This window comes from Moschus berezovskii, chromosome 16 (assembly GCF_049115385.1).
Source record: "Moschus berezovskii isolate FMDL1 chromosome 16, NW_MosBer_1.0, whole genome shotgun sequence".
Taxonomy (NCBI): Eukaryota; Metazoa; Chordata; class Mammalia; order Artiodactyla; family Moschidae; genus Moschus; species Moschus berezovskii.
The window spans coordinates 70,349,185-70,369,099 of record NC_142475.1 but is presented as its reverse complement, the minus strand read 5'-3'; the positions used below and the strand labels follow the sequence as shown (position 1 = coordinate 70,369,099).

Genomic DNA, 19,915 nt, shown 5'->3' with positions numbered 1-19,915 from the left:
GGATTATGTTTATGACACTTGTTGTTGTGATGGTTTCATTGATGTATGTGCTGTGCTGTGCTTAGTTGCTGAATCGTGTCCAACTCTTTGTGACCCCATGGACTGCAGCCCACCAGACTCCTCTGTCCATGGGGATTCCCCAGGCAAGAATACTGGAGTGGGTAGCCTATCACTTCTCTGGGGGAATCTTCCCAACCCAGGAATTGAACTGGGGTCTCCCACATTGCAGGCAGATTCTTTACCAGATTCTTTACCAGGGAAGCCCTCATTGATTTATAATTATCTCCAAATTCATCAAACTGTATATATTAAACATATACAGCTTTGTGTATGTCAAAAAAAAAAAAATAAGAAGAGAGAGAGACAGGGTCCTGCATGATCTGTCCTGTTCTCCACTCTCTCTGAACAAAGGATGATGTGGACACACAGAGAGCCTCAATTCCTCTGCTAAGCTATTAAGTGAGGGGGTGCAAAAGCCAGTAAATAGAAAAAGGAAAAAGAGATGTTTTCTCACACTGGCCAACAAATGTGACTTCCATACAATCTAATGTAAGAAGGAGATGGCTGGATGGCATCACCGACTCGATGGACATGAGTTTGAGTGAATTCCGGGAGTTGGTGATGGACAGGGAGGCCTGGCGTGCTGTGATTCATGGGGTCACAAAGAGTCGGACATGACTGAGCGACTGAACTAAACTGAACTGAATGTAAGAAGGAGACAGCAGACTAGCACTGCTTGCTTTTTTTTCAATCTTAACATATTCTTCTTTTAAAAATCCAAGCGTACATATTCATATTGTAGTTAAATTTTTACTAGAAATGCTTAAAAGTCGTATTAGATCTTAATACTTTCATTCTTAGTCAAGGGTAAGGGCATATGCCAGAACATTATTGCAAGAAAACTTCAAAAGAACATGGAAAAAAAAATGCTAAATTTTTTAAAAATGAAGTCAGCATTAGGGCTTTGAACACTAACTGCACTGTATTTTGCTGTGTGACTTTGGGAACGTTATTTCAATAAGACTTACTTTTGCACCCCGATAAAAATGAGGAAAGTTACTGTGAGGGAGGACTATCAATTCACTCTACTAATGCCTATGAAGTCCTTGCCTCGGTGTCTCTTAGGCACACAGGAAGTGCTCAGAAGGGTTGGCTGCCATTACTCCCAGTCAAACAAATTCTGTAGGAGTGTGTACTCAAGACACAAAAATAGACTGGAAAGTCAGTAATACCGGAGTCGCTGAGCATCTCCACCAGTTCAGTTCAGTTCAGTTCAGTCGCTCAGTCGTGTCCGACTCTCCGCGACCCCATGAATCACAGCACGCCAGGCCTCCCTGTCCATCACCAACTCCCGGAGTACACTCAAACTCATGTCCACAGAGTCGGTGATGGCATCCAGCCATCTCATTCTCCGTCGTCCCCTTCTCCTCCCGCCCCCAACCTTTCCCAGCATCAGAGTCTTTTCCAGTGAGTCAACTCGTCGCATGAGGTGGCCAAAGTATTGCAGTTTCAGCTTTAGCATCAGTCCCTCCAATGAACACCCAGGATTGATCTCCTTTAGAATGGACTGGTTGGATCTCCTTGCAGTATAAGGGACTCTCAAGAGTCTTCTCCAACACCACAGTTCAAAAGCATCGATTCTTCAGCGATCAGCTTTCTTCACAGTCCAACTCTCACATCCATACATGACCACGGGAAAAACCATTGCCTTGACTAGACGGACCTTGGTTGGCAAAGTAATGTCTCTGCTTTTTAATATACTATCAAGGTTGGTCATAACTTTCCTTCCAAGGAGCAAGCGTCTTTTAATTTCATGGCTGCAATCAGCATCTGCAGTGATTTTGGAGCCCCAAAAGATAAAGTCTGACACTGTTTCCACTGTTTTTCCATCTATTTCCCATGAAGTGATGGGACCAGATGCCATGATCTTTGTTTTCTGAATGTTGAGCTTCAAGCCAACCTTTTCACTCTCCTCTTTCACTTTCATCAAGAGGCTTTTGAGTTCCTCTTCACTTTCTGCCATAAGGGTAGTGTCATCTGCATATCTGAGGTTATTGATATTTCTCCCAGCAATCTTGATTCCAGCTTGTGCTTCTTCCAGCCCAGAGTTCCTCATGATGTACTCTGCATATAAGTTAAATAAGCAGGGTGACAATATACAACCTTGACGTACACCTTTTCCTACTTGGAACCAGTCTGTTGTTCCATGTCCAGTTCTAACTGTTGCTTCCTGACCTGCATACAGGTTTCTCAAGAGGCAGGTCAGGTGGTCTGGGATTCCCATCTCTTTCAGAATGTTCCACAGTTTATTGTGATCCACACAGTCAAAGGCTTTGGCATAGTCAATGAAGCAGAAATAGATGTTTTTCTGGAACTCTCTTGCTTTCTCCATGATCCAGCGGATGTTGGCAATTTGATCTCTGGTGCCTCTGCCTTTTCTAAAACCTGCTTGAACATCTGGGAGTTCACGGTTTACATACTGCTGAAGCCTGGCTTGGAGAATTTTGAGCATGACTTTACTAGCGTGTGAGATGAGTGCAACTGTGCGGTAGTTTGAGCATTCTTTGGCATTGCCTTTCTTTGGGATTGGAATGAAGACTGACCTCTTCCAGTCCTGTGGCCACTGCTGAGTAACTGTCTATTATCCAAAGATGTTAATCCCTTCACTTCCTGCCCCGAAAGTACAGCCCTGCCGAAACGATGGATCACGACTAGACGTGACCAAACAACCACCTGCCCGTCTTCTGGAATACAGTGGTTTGGGAACCAGACTTCTAAAGAGCAGCTGATACAAAGCAGAGCTTTCACCAGGGCAATGCTGATTTTCAAACAGAAAACCTGGTCTCTAATATTTACAAGTAATCAGCCCACCATTATTAGCGATCAGGGTACTAAAGACCAAAATGTGTGTGAAGATTAACCCAAATCAGTCTCTGCTCTTTCACAAACAAGCTCTGATTTGTCCAACAAAGCACACTATTCACCAACAGAGGGGAGAGGAACCATAAGCACAGTTATACAAATCCAGTGCCTAGACCTGGAAGTTAACAATACGTATTTTTAAGTTCTGAATTTTCAGAACCAGGAAATCTTAGGAATTGACTGCACTCTAGTTGCTATGGTTTCAGTTAGGTTTACAATAAAGAATAATCAAATAATCCTGTGGACTTCCCTGCTGGTCCAATGGTAAAGAATCCACCTGCCAATGCTGGAGACAGGGCTTCAATCCTTGATCCAGGAAGATCCCACAAGCTGAGGAGCAACTAAACCCATGCACCACTATTACTGAGCCTGTAATCTAGAACCCCTGCTCCACAAGAGAGGCCGCCACAATGAGAAGCCTGTGCACCACAATGAAGAGTAGCCCCTACTTGCTACAACTAGGGAAAACCTGTACAAAGCAATGAAGGCCCAGAACAACCAAAAATAAATAAATCAAATTTTAAAAATTATCATTGCACCAATATATGTTCTCCATTTATAAATACTCATGCTAGGTAAGCACTTGGTTATGAAATTATTTTATTAAAGTTGCAGAAAAATTGACACATGACATTTATCATTTTTGTATATAGTTTGTATGCTTTGATATCAATACCTATGACTGTAAAATAGTTATACTGAAATAAAGAACAATTACTGCACCAAACCCATTCCCTCATCCTTTATTATAATAAGTATTGACTGAGGACCTATTCGGTGTCAGATATTGTGCTTCGTGCAAAAACTAAAGTCAAGCTTTCAAAGTTTCTTCTTCATTATTATCAATTATTTAGGATAAAGTTACGAAGAGAAATGACAATGGACTTAAATCCTGTTATGATTGTACTTTTAATAAAATTTCTATTAATTTTTGTATTAAGCAATTACAGACTTAATGAATCCTCTCCACTTTGCTATAGACCAAAAAAAAAAAAAAAAAAAGATCCAATCCCAAATACTTCATTGTTGAAAAAAAATGCCAAAGCCATAAAAATGAGCACTTGGGCCATAAAAACGCATGATATAATAGATGTCACCTTCTCTTACTCAGCAAAGAGCTTTCTATAATTTTGTCCTTTGCCTTTCACAGAACAGTAATCTGAAGTTGTTTCAATGGGGTTTTACTTTGGATAAAGTACAAAAATATTCTTCTCCAAGAAGCCATTAATCTTTCTTCTGCAGCTGATGGCGCTCTCTGTTCCACTCAATTTGGGGAAAACCAGGAATATACAGCATCCTGCCACCCAGGTCCCTTCAGCTCCCCCAGATTCTCCCTTTGCTTTCTCCTCCAGGCCATGGGTAGCAGCAAACAGGAATGAACCTCAGTGCCCCCAGTCGGCAACACACTTTCAAAAAATATTTTCCTTTCTTTAACCTATCAGTGGGGTCCCCTGGTAGCTCAGTGGTAAAGAATCCGCCTGCCAATGCAGAAGACCCCGATTTGATCCCTGGGTCAGGAAGATCCCCTGAAGGAGGAAATGACAACTCACTCCAGTATTCTTGCCTGGAGAATCCCATGGACAGAGGAGCCTAGCAGGCTACAATCGATGGCGGTCACAAAGAGAGTTGGACATGACTTAGCGACTAAACAGCAACAACCTATCAGCATACATTTTAAAAAGTCACCGGTGCAACAACAGGATTAAAAAAATTCAACTTTAATTCATAACTTCAGCTTTTTCTTCCTTTTTTTGGAAACCATTCTTCCTGAGCCTTTATTTTAGCAGACATTGTAAACTTTTATGTTAAAGAAAAATATATACATTTACAACTTGTGTGATTTTTAAAGAGAATTTAAGACATATACTCCCTTATTTTTTAATTTAAACTGGGTTGCCGTTGGCACTGGTGGAGGTGAAGGGTGTTTTTAATCCCTTGTTCCTGGCTTTGAAGGTTGGGACTTTGAAGGTCCAGAAACTCCGGAAACTTCAGGAAGAAACCTACTGAGTGTGTTTTGTTTTTAGTTTATTCTCTGCTTTTGATGACTGGTGTGCCTAACCGTGTCTGCAGGAGTGCTGTGGAGCCCTCCTGCCTGCATCCACCCTTCCTGGCATCAAGGATCAGGAGGCCAGGCCAGCCCATAACCAACACTCTGGGCTTCAGGCCTTTCTGCTGAGTGGTTTCAATACAGAAAGTAAATTTGGATTAAAAAATATATATATTTAAAAGATACATGGAGTTACACAGATACACAATAAACCTCACTAGTGAATTGATAGATAAGGAAGAGAAATATCAATGAATAGCTCATGGTAATCTCCAATTGTTATGTATTAGCAAAGACTGAGTATTTTTTTTAAGTTTTTTTTTTAAGATGTATTTATTTTTGGTTGCAATGGGTCTTCGTTGATGTGAGAGATGAAGTTGTGGTGCTTGAGAGCTTTTCTCTAGTTGTGTCAAGTGGGGGCTACTCTCTAGTTGTGATGGGCAGATTTCTCATTGTCGTGGCTTCTCTTGTTGGGGAGCACAGATTCTAGGCACATGGGCTTCAGTAGCTGCAGGGCACAGGCTTAGTTGCTCCGAAGCATGTGGGGTCTTCCCAGACCAGTGATGGAACCCGTGTCTCCTGGATTGGTAGGCAGACTCTTAACCAACAGATCATCAAAGAAGCCTGATAGTATTTTTAAATCTTTACCTTCTATCCTGTTCCTCATGGGCAACCAGAAAAGTGACCCCAGTTCCAGTCTTTTCTGCCCTCTGAACTTCCTTGCAAGAAGCTGCAATGTTAGCTTTCTAGGGCCACTATAACAAATTAGCATGAAGCTGTGGGTTGCACGTGAGTAAGCTAAGTCACTTTAGTCATGTCTTACTCTTTGCAACCCCATTGCTGTAACCCACCAGGCTCCTCTGTCCATGGGATTCTCCAGGCAAGAATACTGGAGTGGGTTGACATGCTCTGCCCCAGGGGATCTTCCCAACCTAGGGATCGAACCCATGTCACTTCCTGCATTGGCAGGTGGGTTCTTTACCACTACCACCACCTGCTGCTGCTGCTGGTGCTAAATTGCTTCAGTCGTGTCCGACTCTGTGCAACCCCATAGACAGCAGCCCACCAGGCTTCCCCGTCCCTGGGATTCTCCAGGCAAGAACACTGGAGTGGGTTGCCATTTCCTTCTCCAGGGCATGAAAGTGAAAAGTGAAAGTGAAGTTGCTCAGTCGTGTCCGACTCTTAGAGACCCCATGGACTGCAGCCTACCAGGCTTCTCCGTCCATGGGATTTTCCAGGCAAGAGTACTGGAGTGGGTTGCCACCCCTGGGAACCCTGAATCTGTAGCTTAAACAATACTAATTTACTATCAGATGGTTCTGTAGGCCAGTTGTCCAAAGTGGCTCTCCCCAAGTGAAGATCAAAGTGTTAGCAGGGTGATCTATTTCCTTGCTTATCCAGCTTCAAGAGGTGTCTGCGTTTTTTGGCTTTTGCACTCCTAGAAGAATTGATGCTTTTGAACTGTGGTGCTGGAGAAGACTCTTGGGAGTCCCTTGTACTGCAAGGAGATCCAACCAGTCCATTCTAAAGGAGATCAATCCTGGGTATTCATTGGAAGGACTGATGCTAAAGCTGAAACTGTAATACTTTGGCCACCTCATGCGACGAGTTGACTCACTGGAAAAGACTCTGATGCTGGGAAAGGTTGGGGGCGGGAGGAGAAGGGGACGACAGAGAATGAGATGGCTGGATGGCATCACCGACTCTGTGGACATGAGTTTGAGTGAACTCCGGGAGTTGGTGATGGACAGGGAGGCCTGGCGTGCTGTGATTCATGGGATCGCGGAGAGTCGGACACGACTGAGCGACTGAACTGAACTGAACTGAACTGAATCCATCTCCAGAGCAGCAATGGTCAACTGACTTCCCCTCCTGCCTCCCTCTCCCCATTTTAATTTGTGCTTGCATTGGGCCCACCAAATAGTTTGGGATCACCACCCATTTTAAGTTTAGCTGATTAGCAACCTTCATTCCACTCTGCCAAGGAGAAGGCAATGGCACCCCACTCCAGTACTCTTGCCTGGAAAATCCCATGGACGGAGGAGCCTGGTAAGTTACAGTCCATGGGGTCGCTAAGAGTCGGACACGACTGAGCGACTTCACTTTCACTTTTCACTTCCATGCATTGGAGAAGGAAATGGCAACCCACTCCAGTGTTCTTGCCTGGAGAATCCCAGGGACGGGCGAGCCTGGTGGGCTGCCGTCTATGGGGTTGCACAGAGTCGGACACAACTGAAGCGACTTAGCAGCAGCAGCAAGGGACTTAGTCATAGGTTCTAGAGATTAAGGTGGGAACAATTTGGGGATTAAGCAGGTATTAGCCTGTCTACCACAGCTATAATGAACCTAGAATCAAAAACCCAGTTCTACCCAGGCAGTCCTGCAAACTGGTTCATTTCTCATTGTGTGGTTCATTTCTCATTGTGTTCATCTCTTCTGAAAAAATAGCTTCACAGCTATCTCATGAATGGTAGGGAAGGTTAAATGAGACAATATGTGCAAAACCAGCTAAGCACAGAGCCTGGTATGTTCATTTGCATTTTCCCTTACCTTCCTCTCAAAAGTCAGCATCCTAGTTGGGTAGAGAAGGATCTTGGACCCAGATCCATTATGGCTTCACAGCCTTGCTCCTTGCCTTACACTGCACTTCTTCTACAAGAAAGTTCCACTATTAGGGAACACCTAGCTATGGGTGATTTTACATACATAATTTTATCCCTCATGACTAAGGTAAGCAATTCAAGATTTCACTCTGATAATGATAAGAGATTTATGCTGATCTGGCATAAAGTCTGAATATTCAAAGGCAGCAGTTGTCAACCTTTTTGTCACCAGGGAACCACTTTCACAGAAGACAGTTTTTCCACAGATCAGGGAGGGGCATGGTTTGGGGGTGATTCATTACAAGCGCATGACATTTATGGTGCACATTATTTCTATTATTATTACATCAGCTCCACCTCAGATCATCAGGCATTAGATCCCAGAGGTTCAGAACCCGTGTTTAAATGGATAGCCAGGATTTATCAGCAAATTGTAATTCCAGCGTTGAGCAAGCCTCAGTGTGGATCCTGTCAGCAGTTTGGAACTTCCCAAGACCCAGAGAATAGTCTCTTTGAATGACACACAAATAAACAGCGCAGTACTGCATTTTCCAAAACTCAGCTGTTCCTCTAATCACACAGTAGGAACACTATCTTCAGGACCCTTTTTTAAAAAGATACAAAATAAGATGTGATGCAGCCTGAAAGGTCACAAAAGGTAAAAGCAATCCAAGCTCCTTGGCTTAGTAAGGGTAAGTGTAGCAACCTCTAACTGATCAGTCAATTAGTCAAGGGTCACAGATGTGCCTGGAGAGCTTCCTATCACCTCCTATGTAAAAGTCATACAAATCCACCTGCTGAATCAGCATCCTCTCAAGTAGAAAATGACTGCTTTCAGGTGCCCACATCCTTCTCCCTCATTCTGTCAAGTGAAAAGGGGAAGAAACAAGAAAACCATCCACTAATGATGACAACCTAGTTCCTCTCATTCTCTTGGCAGTGGTAACACAGTGAGGGATCCGGAGCATCAGGGGCTCATTGAGGAGTAATTAAGTAATTAGAAAGAGGAAATAATTGATTTGTGTGCTACAGAGATGTCAACAAACCCACATTTCAAAACAACTCGTTATGTACATACCCTTGACATCTTATAACTTAAAAAAAAAATCAGATTGTTTACATTGACTAAAATTTATCCTAAAATATTTAAGTAGGATTTCTTACCAATGAGAGCATTGTGGGTGGGGTGGGGTGGAGATATATGTGTTAGGGGAGAAGAATGGAAAAGGGAAGGAAACTCATTCTCCTTTTTCCTCCTAAATAGCAACGAGGAGAAAAGTGTTTCTGGGAAATACCAAGGAAACCTGATGGTGCAAGCCAACTGTCTTCCAAGCGACTTCACGCTTTACAAAACGTGCACTTCACTTCTCATATCTACCTGTGTGGTAGCTGTCACTTCCACTTTCTGTTGAGGAAGATGATTCAGTGGTCACTGGACTATGGATCCTTTGAACATCCTGTTGAGGAGGGGAACTCGCTATGACATCGTCCAGAGAATGTCATTCAGTGAGGTGTCCTCTCCTGGGCTCAATCTCGGAGGTCTTTCTCTAGCTGAAGATTTTTCTCGGCCAGCACGTGTTCAGTTGTGTTCTCAGAATCTAGTGTTCTCCCCTAGACTCTCCAAAAGGTCTCACTCTGCTGACTCCTTGATATTAGCCCAGTAGGACTCTGACCTCTAGGACTAAGAGAGAGTCCCTCTGTGTTGTTTAACATCACTACATCTGGAAGCGATGTGCCGCTGTAAACAAAAACCAAAAAACACAGAAGTGGCTTTGGAATTGGGCAATGGGTGGAGGCTAGAAGAATTTTGAGGAGGAGGATGGGAAAAACATAGATTGGACTTCCCTGGTGGTCCAGTGGTTAAGACTCCAAGCCTCCACTGCAGGGTTGCACGGGTTTCAGCCCTGCGCAGGGAACTAAGATCCCACATGCTCAGTGATGCAGCCAAAATAAATGAATAAATAAATAAATAAAGTAGTTTAAAAATAAAGTATCAATAATTTGTTCCTCTAAAAAAAACTGGTCGCCTTGAATAGATGGCAAGGAGAAATATGGATATCAACATTTCCACTAGTGAGAACTCAGAAGGAATATATATTGATACAATTATCTTAAAGAACACTTACTTTGTCACAAATAAACTATAAGTAGAAATACATACATTAAGGGCACTGCTGCTGAGGGCTCAGGTGAAATGAGGAACCTGTTACTGGAAACGGGAGAAAATGGATCTTAATCATATAGCTACAGAAAGTTTAGTCACAGTGTGTCCTGCAGTTATGTGGAAAGTAGATTTTGTAAACAGTGAATTTGGCTATTTAGCTGGGGAGATTTTCAAGCAAAGTGTTGAAAGGACAGACTGGTTTCTTCTTGCTGCTTACATGAAAGTGTGAGAGGAAAGATACAGATTAAGGGAAAACTGTTAAGCATTGTACAAAGGACACAGAAATTAATTTGGGGAAAATTCTCAGCCTATCCAGATTGCAAGAGACCCTAAAGCTAGAAGATTCCCTGTCAGGAAAGAGTGCTCTGAAGGGAAAGTCAAGGATGTGGCTGGACAATTTTTATTAGTGCCTGGGAAGAATCAGGGCTTCCCTGCAATGCAGGAGATGTGGGTTCGATCCCTGGGTCAGTAAGATCCCCTGGAGGAGGGCTCAGTAACCCACTCCAGTATTCTTGCCTGGAGAATCCCATGGACAGAGGAGCCTGGCAGGATACACTCCAGAGGGCCGCAGAGACTCAAACACAACTGAAGCGACTTAGCACGCACACAGGGGAAGAGTCAAAAGGTTGACATGTTCAGTCATACACGTTCATTCATGTATAATTAGTCAGTCATCGAAAACATTAGGAACGTGACTCACGTTTCCCCTCAGGCATCTCAGAAGAAGCCAGGAATATAAACGGGGTTACCCAGAAAATATAATATCTGCAGGAAAGCCTCTTGTCTGATGGAGTAAATTGCTACGACATACATGGGAGATCCACAAGGTTCTTGGGAATTTTTGTCCTAGCACAGATCATACCCAGAGGCCCACACCTGATTTAGATGATTGAAATAATGAAACTTGGGACTTCTAAGCTGATGAAATTTAGATGAGATTTTTGAGCTTTGATTTGATGCTGTAATTGGTAGAGAATTTTATGGATGTTGCAATAGGTTGGTTATATTTTACATGTAAGATGGACATAAATCTCTGGAGGTCAGAGGGAGCACTGTGATAGGAAGAATAGCGTCCCCCAAAGATGTCCATGTCTTAATCCCTAAAACCAAAGATGTCCATATCTTAATCCTTAATCCCTAACCTCAATATGTTACCTAACATGGCAAAAAGGACTTTGCCAATGTGACTGAATTAAGGACCTTGAGATGGGAAGATTATCCTGGGTGGTTCAATGTAGTCACAAAGGTTCTCAGAAGAAAGGAGTGTCAGAATCAGAAAAAAGAGATTTGAGTTCTGGTGGCCTCTAGAAGCTGGGAGAAGGAAGGAGACGGATTCTCTTGTCGATCCACCAAAAGGACTGCGGCCTACCTACACCTTGACTGAAGTCAGTAACACCTATTTTCAGACTTCTCATATACCAAACTGTAAGATTAAAAAATTTGTGTTACACATGTAAAGATCCTGCATGCTGCAACTAAGACTGGCGTAATCAAATAAATAAATTTTAAAAAAATCTGTTACTGCCCTCTCCCCATGACATTTTCTGTAAACACTTTCCGCTATTGATTATAAAGCTTTTAATTTTGTTTCATGTGTCCTCTTCAGGAAACACGATATTTAGAGCCACTTTTATCTCATTTAAAACAATTTAACAATTTTCTATTTATTTTATATTTTTTGGTAGGACTGATTTTTGTCCTTTTTACAGCGGATGGGGAAGTAGGAAAAGAATAACAGATGTGTTTGTTTTCAACTCTGTCTTGCGACACAGACTCTGTATTTATATGATGTTGTCTTCTAAAATATATTGGAAAGTATATGTATTTAAGTCTATTATTAGTAAACAGTGATTTTTTTAAAAAGGTAGCTAATGGACAAAAACATATATCATATGTTATTAATGATGTTCTGGAAATGAATTGGATTTCCTAGCACCACTCAAATCATATCTTCTAAGTTAGAATCCTACCACTACCACTGATCCAGAATGCTGTTCTTTGAAAAAGAAAAAATGATTAAAACATTTTAAAATAATTTTTCAAAGTTTTATTTAAATGTATTGCTTATTTTGTATTATGAAAGAAAGGCATATGTATCATGACAATTTGAAAATATAAGCATAAAATAGGAGATAAAAAATCATCCCACAAAAAGAAATCACCTAGATATAATCACTGTTAGAAATCTGGGTTTAGGTTCTTGTTAATGATGAAGTAGGACTTCTCAGGTGGCTCAGTGGTAAAGAACTTGCCTGCCAATGCAGGAGATGTGAGTTCAATCCCTGGGTCAGGAAGATCCCCTGAAGAAGGAAGGGCAACCCTCTCCAGTATTCTTGTCTGGGAAATTCCATGGACAGAGAGAAGCCTGTTGGGTCACAAAGAGTCAGACACAGCAAAAATGGTGAAGTAGCTTAAAATAACCTAACATTTTCACAGATAATAAAATACAAAACAAACAAACAAAAATGTTTTAAATGTGCTAAAGGACAAACAAAAGAAGGCAGATGCTGAAGGGAAATCACCCCTTAAAGAAGAGACTCATAATGAATTAGGTCCAGGGTACACAGCATTTCCTCTGATACATCTGCAAGAGGGACAGAGAGCTGAAACTCAAGCAAAATGCTACAATATTACTGATCGAGGTGTCAGAGTTTGGGGTTGGAAGTGGGTGTAAATCCAGAAGAGAAATCTAGAAAAATATGCATATAATCACCCCTCAAATTGTTGGCCAAACTCAGAAGTGTGGATCTGTGAAGGAGATTTCAAAGAGCCCTTTGGCAGGAATCAGTTGGAAGATTCAAAGAACTGAGCAGAGGTTTCAGGTGCTGCCCACTGCTGGGGGAACAAAGTTTAGGGTTTGAATCCTATCAAAGAAAAGATGCTTAGAAAATATCCTGAGCTTTCCATGTGTGTGTGTTAGTCACTCAGTCATGTCCAACTCTTTGCGACCCCATGGACTGTAGCCCACCACGCTCCTCTGTCCATTGGATTTCCCTGGCAATCCCACGGGAAGTGGATTTCCCAGTATATGGAGCTTCCCATAGACTTTATAAAAAAATAAAGCTAAGCTTCCCCAAGTTCAAGTGAAATACATCTGCACTCTAAAACAAAATTCAACACTCTTCAGGGGAAGACAAACATTGAGAATCTAGAAAGCTTTCCCCTCCCTTCCCTTTGTTCACTTTCTCTTCTATCTCTCTGGCTTCTCTGTCCTTCTTTCCTTAAGTAATTTAACAACTTTATTTATCACTAGATAGGGAAAGAGATGAAGAGAGAGAAAAAGAAGGCAAAAAAAAAAAAAGGGAAGGAACAAAATCAAAAAGAAACACCAATGTAGGTGCCAGAAGATAAAAAAAAATTTTTTTTTCTTTTAAAAACTAGAGGATAATGTCTCAAAAGAGTAATTTGAAGGCCAGAAAAATAGTGCTTAGAGAAAACCAATTTTAAATGCAAAGCTAGACTTTTGGTCAGGGAAATGGAGCAGAAACTTTTCTCCCCATTACTTCTAAGTGCAGCAAAAAACCCTAGATAAAAAAAAAAAAAAAAAGAATCTAGAAAGCTAGGTTTATAAACCAATAGACCAGCCACATCTGATACAGGTGAAGATACAGAGCAACTGGAACTCTTGTATAGTATGTACTGGTGTAAGTGTTACAAACAGTATACTTTGGAAAAGTGGCATTTTCCAAGACAGTTATGAATCTTTACCATGTGACCCATCAACCTTCTCAAAGGTTTCAGGATTTTAAACCAAGAAATAACTAAATATATGCCCACAAAGAGTCTTATATAAGAATGTACATGCATGCTCAGTCACTTCAGTGGTATCCAACTCTTTTGTGACTCCATGGACTATAGTCTACCAAGCTCCTCTGTCTGAGATATCCCAGGCAAGAATACTGGACTGGTTGCCATTTCCTTCTCCAGATCTTCCCCACCCAAGGATCAAACCTGAGTCTCCTGCTTGGCAGGCGGATTCTTTACCAGTGAACCACCTGGAAAGCCCCTTCCCATACATAGAAAAGAACTAAAATCATTAACTTGAGATGTCTATTTTTTGTGATTAGCAGTAACATTTTGATGTACATGGATTTCCGCGCCCCCCACCCCCAGCAAAAACTCCTATATATCCTGGTTCCTCCCTTGCCCTTTTGGCACAGTTCCTCGGAGCTATGTGAAAGGCTGTCTATTAGGCTATATAGTTTTCATAAGGTTCCGGATACAACATAACTCATAACTTTAGGTTGTGCATTTCTCTTCAGTTGACAATAGCTACGGCACTTCACTCTTCTGCTGACCAAACATGAAGCCATTATTACTCAAACATTTGATTAAGTGATCAAAGAAAGCCAGTCCATGACTATTACAAAGTCAAAAATGAGATCAATCCATAATCACATCTAAATATTGACAGAAATCATGTCTACATACTGACAGAAATCACTGTCTAAATCAATAAAATGACCAAATATCCCCAAACATTACTCATTCTAGTGTCTGTTGCTTTTTCACTAATTACTGATTCAGCCTCAATGCATTCCTCTTGCCTCATCAAGGAGACTTATTAAGGTGTCCAATCACAGACTAGCCTCGACCATCTGAGAGTATCTTACCAACAGAGCAAAACCTTGCTTCCTTGAACTGTCCCCAAAATCACATAACACAACCCAAATCCCATAAATAGGTCTTTTCTAACACTCTCATCCTGGAGAAGGCAATGGCAACCCACTCCAGTACTCCTGCCTGGGAAATCCCATGGACGGAGGAGCCTGGTAGGCTGCAGTCCATGGGGTTGCTAAGAGTCAGACATGACTGAGCAACTTCACTTTCACTTTTCACTTTCATGCCCTGGAGAAGGAAATGGCAACCCACTCCAGTGTTTTTGCCTGGAGAATCCCAGGGACGGGAGCCTGGTGGGCCGCTGTCTATGGGGTCGCACAGAGTTGGACACAACTGACGTGACTTAGAAGCAGCAGCAGCAACACTCTTACCCAGAACAAATGGTGTGTGTTCTTTCTCATAGCGATAAGCAATAATTCAACTCATTCCACTACAAATGTGTTCCCAGTGGTCTTTGGCTGGACGTCATTGAACCATGAACATGAATATATTCTGTTTTGTAAGTTTGTTCACTTACTGTATCTTGAATGTAGATTTCTATGTCTTCATCATGGCTACATAAGTTTCTATGACTCCAATATACGATAATTTTTTTAACTAAAACATTATTTCTTTGGAAAACAGTTTTTTTCTAATGTCTCATGTTATAAGTAGCCCTAATGAGCACTGTGCTAATTAAATCTTTAAGGACCTTCATGATTACTTCACCAGGAGAAATTCCTTTAAATAAAATTACTGGAATTATTGCCTCAAGAGATATGAAACATAATACTACATTTCACTCTCATCTGCATATAAAACCTCAGGAGCTACTACTGTAGGACAGACGGTGTTTAAATCCACTTCAAACAGGCTAGATGTCCATCAACTCTCAGTTTCACTCTTATCAATTCTGTGTTGTGCTGTGTGCCGTGCTTAGTTGCTCAGCTGTGTCCAACTCTTTGCAACCCCATGGACTGTAGTCTACCAGCTCCTCTGTCCATGGGGATTCTCCAGGCAAGAATACTGGAGTGAGTTGCCATGCTCTCCTCCACAGGATCTTCCCAACTCAGGGATCGAACACAGGTCTCCCACATTGCAGGAGGATTCTGCGTCTTATCAACTCTGATGGTCCTTTGTCCTCAATAAACTAGACTTCTCAGCAGCTTCTGACACGGATAACTCCCTTACCTGTTTAAATATGTTTCTATTTAGTTTCCAGGACACCGCATTCACTTGGTTTTCTTCCCATGCCATTGGCCACTCCTTCTCAGTCTTTGGTGATCTTCTTCTGCCTGGCTCTTCAATAAGGAGAATGCCCAGGGACCCTTGCTTCTTCATCACTCCTTCAAGGTGACCAATCTTACTCATGACTTTATGTTCCATTTTCATATTTGTGACTTTTATAATTAAATATCCTCCCTGGACCTTGCCACCAAGCACCAGAAACAGACTTCTCTACTGATCTAACATGTCCCCAACAAAATCACTGATCTCCCCAACTTCCCCACCTGACCAAGATCCACCCAGATGATCAGACAAAAAACAAGGGAGAGGAAAAAAAGCTACGAAGAACCTGGTGGTATGAAAAAGTGACTCAGCAAGAATAGACAAATAGATTTCAGAGTGCTTTTATGTTCCATTCTCCTTCACCTTTTCAAATCAGATAATGAAGTGACACACTTCTGGGTTCTATTGTTGTTAATATGCTGTTTTTTCTGTTCTAATAAAAATAACAGAATAAGTGTATAAAATACACACTACAAGCTCACTGCTGTGCTTAGTCGATCAGTCGTGTGGAACTCTTTGCACACTCTTTGTGGGACCCATGTACTGCAGACCACCAGGCTCCTCTGTCCATGGGATTCTCCAGGCAAGAATACTGGAGTGGGTTGTTATGCCCTCCTTCAGGGTACCATTCCCAACCCAGGGATCGAACCCAGGTCTCCTCAATCGCAGACGGATTCTTTACGGTCTGAGCCGCCAGGGAAGCCCAAGAAACTGAAGTGGGTAGCCTATCCCTTCTCCTGGGGATCTTCCCCACCCAGCAATGGAACCCGGATCTCCTGCACTGCACGCAGATTCCTTACCAGCTGAGCTACCAGGGAAGCCCCTGCAAGCTCATTAAGTACCCACAAAATTCCCAGGGGTTACTATTCTTTTTTCAAGATGCCGGCCAGTGGTAAACTGAGTCCCAGAGAGGCAGCAAGAGGTACTGTTCATACCATACACTAGGATTTTCCTAAAACATCTCAAATTTTAACAAAATGAAATGAAACAGAATTCCCCTCCTGAGATACTTCGCAGGCTAGGCCATAAAGCATCAACTCACTGCAGCAAGGCACCAAAACGTGTCTGGAAACCATGCGTGACACCTATGTGTAATACCGCAAACCCAGGGCTGACTACAACCGAGCCTGGAGCAGCGAATCGAATTCGAATTCGGTGCCCACGCTTGCACACGGTCTGCGCGTGCCTGAGAAAGAGGCAGGGGAAGCTTTGTGTTAACACCCGACCCCCAGAGACGCCGGCGTGACCACAGATTGTGAGCCCGCGCGCCGGGGATGGCTGAGGGCGCGCTGGGCCCAGGACGCACGCGTGGCCCGGGCAGGCGCGGGGTCGGCGGGGCGCTTACCTGGTGCGCCGCGCACTCAGGCACAAGAGCAGCAGCAGCAGGGCCGCGGCCAGGGCCAGGCCCGGGGAGCCGAGCGACCGCGGCAGCCACGGCTCCGGCCAGAAGCCGCCCATGCCCGCGCTCATGTCTTCCGCCGTCCCGATTACGCGCAGATCAGGGTAGCCGGGGTCTCTCTGCGAGCGGCGCGGCTCCGCGACTCTGCAAGGGCCAGGAGGCTGGCCAGGCCGTGGCGCCGCCTGGGTGTCACCGTGGGCCGAGTCTCAAAGTTCCCGGACTCCCCTCCCCCGGCACCCGCCCACCCCGCTCGGTCACCGCCGCCCGCCTGGCGCTTCTGGGACGCGCCGCCCCCCGCCCCTCCGGTCCCCGCCCGGGGGTAGGAAGGAAAAAGGGCTAGAGCCGAGGGGGAAGGGGCTAGGATTTCCCCGGCTGGAGCCGCTAATGGCCGGAGAAAAGGGGATTTCAGTTTTGAGCTGGAAGTGAGTCGCTGGCGTCTGGCATCCCTTAGCCCGCGCCCCCGGCCGGAGGGGCCGCGCTGGCCCTGGAGGAGGTTTGGGACTGTGCCCGCTGCGCTTGGGCCCCCGCGACCACATAGAAATCCCCACACGCCTCCCCCAACCCCCGCCCCTGTCCATCCCGCGGGGTGCCTGCGTGCCGCGCCGCCCTCCGCCTGCCTGGTCTCTGCCGCGCTCCTCGGCTCCCTCCCGCGCTTGCTGGGCACCCAGGCCAGTACCGGGGGCCCGAAAGCCAGGGATCCAGATGGGACCCTCCAGAAGCCTTGATGAGGCAGGCCTTCCAGAAGAGAGAAGACACGTGAAACAAGCTGTTACAAAAGGACGCCAGGGTACTAACTACAGCAGAAGTGGTACAAGCCTCCACAAGTTGTCCTTAGGATAAGGGAGAAACTTTTGAAAAGATCTTTTCCTTAGTAATGATCATTCACATTGCTTGCTGCTACTGCTGCTGCTGCTGCTAAGTCACTTCAGTCGTGTCCGACTCTGTGTGACCCCACAGACGGAAGCCCACCAGGCTCCCCCGTCCCTGGGATTCTCCAGGCAAGAACACTGGAGTGGGTTGCCATTTCCTTCTCCAATGTGTGAAAAGTGAAAGTGAAGTCGCTCAGTCGTGTCCGACCCTTAGCGACCCCACGGACCGCGGCCTACCAGGCTCCTCCATCCATGGGATTTTCTAGGCAAGAGTACTGGAGTGGCTTGCCATTGCCTTCTCCGTCACATTGCTTGACACATGTGTATTTACCCTCCACACCAAACTTGGATCAGTACTTTTTTGTGTTAGAGGACATATAAGGCTTCCCAGGTGGCTTAGTGGTAAAGAATCTGCCTGACCATGCAGGAGCCTCAGGAGACTTGGGTTCTATCCCTGTGTGACCAGAAGGTCCTCTGGAGTAGGAAATGGCTACCCACTCCAATATTCTTGCCTGGAGAATCCCATGGACAGAGGAACCTAGTGGGCTGTAGTCCCTGGGGTCACAGAGACTCCCACATGACTGAACAGGTATGCAAGAGAAAATACAATGAGGCTCATTTTAAGGGTTTCCGTGGGGCTCAAACTGGAAAGAGTCTGCCTGCAATGCCAGAGACCCAGTCGGATCCCTGGGTCGGGAAGATACCCTGGAGAAGGAAATGGTGACCCACTCCAGTATCTTTGCCTGGAGAATCCCATGCAGAGAGGATCCTGGCAGCTTACAGTCGATGGGGTCACAAAGAGTCGGACAGGACTAAGTAACACTTTAACTTTCAGGTGAAGTAACTTACCTCTGGCCACCCAGTTAAATAATTAATAGCCATTCTAACCAGGACTATTCCAGTACCATCATGCTCTTTGCTTTAAGTAAGATTTTATTTCACTGTTCTCCAGACTATTACAGTGGCCTCAAAACTGGTCTCCATACCTCTGATCTTTGAATTTTCCAGCCTGTCTCCCAGTTGCCACATCCCTACAACACAGACTTATCAAGCGTTGACCCTGTTCAAAACTCTCACTGGTTGCCTTTGTGATAAAGTCGTTAATCTTGGACCTGAAATGAGAAGCCCTCCACCATCTGCCTCCATCCAAAAGGTCCATATACTGGAACGCTTGAGACACTGAGTCCCTCACAATCAGTCCTTTCACACCTTTGTTTATGATGTTCGCAGCCTGAAAAAGTTTCCTCTCTCCCCTAAATTCTATTATACCTACCTGCCAAGACCCAGCCCAAATACCACTTCCTGGTAGAAATTACTACTAAGTCTTGTAATTAATATTTCCCTCTTCCAGACTTTTAACACTCTCTGCTTTTCATTCCAGGAATCAAACCCGAGTCTCCTGTGTCTCCTGCATTGTCAGGCAGATTCTTTACCACTGAGCCACGTGGGAAACCCTATATGTTCTCTAACACAATGCTGAAAATTACGTTCCAAGTTTGGTGTGGAAAGTGAATACACGCATGTGAATTTTCACGTTTCACATTTTCCCGAGGCGAGTTACTTCTGTTTCACCTGCTATAGAAGGTGAGAACCCGCTCTTAGACAACCTTGTCTGCACCTACACTCTGCCCTTATCGCCCTGGTCCCTGACCCTGGAGTTGAGATAACGTATTGGGTTGGCTAAAAGGTTTCTTCAGTTTTTACGTAAAAATGAAAGAAACATTTTTCATTTTCGCCAAGAACTTTACTGAACAGTGTATTCACTGTTTTGTTCCTCTACCTTCTGACATTTTTCAGCAACTTTGTAATTCCATCTTCCCAAAACCTTTTATCTTTTTGAGCAAAGAACTGTTCCAGGTGCCTTTTACAGTCTTCCAGGGAATGAAAATTTTTTCCACTAAGAGAATTTTGTAAAGACTGAAATATGGAAAACTGAAAGTACCATGTGTGGTGAACGCATTGGATGAATCAGAGCTTCCCAGCTTAACAGTTTTTACCTGGTCATCGAAGAAATACGTGGCA

The 19,915-nt window shown here is 44.0% G+C and overlaps 1 protein-coding gene across 1 annotated transcript in view; it reads right to left on the bottom strand.

Moving 5' to 3' along the window:
* Positions 1–17,211, bottom strand: part of CYP7B1 (cytochrome P450 family 7 subfamily B member 1) — a 207,889-nt gene extending 190,678 nt beyond the window's left edge. Inside the window, exon 1 of the mRNA XM_055431651.2 lies at positions 16,971–17,211. Coding sequence (XP_055287626.1) covers positions 16,971–17,095 — 125 coding nt within the window. The 5' untranslated portion in view covers positions 17,096–17,211. The remainder of the gene's footprint in view (positions 1–16,970) is intronic.
* Between the last annotated feature and the right edge of the window lie 2,704 nt (positions 17,212–19,915).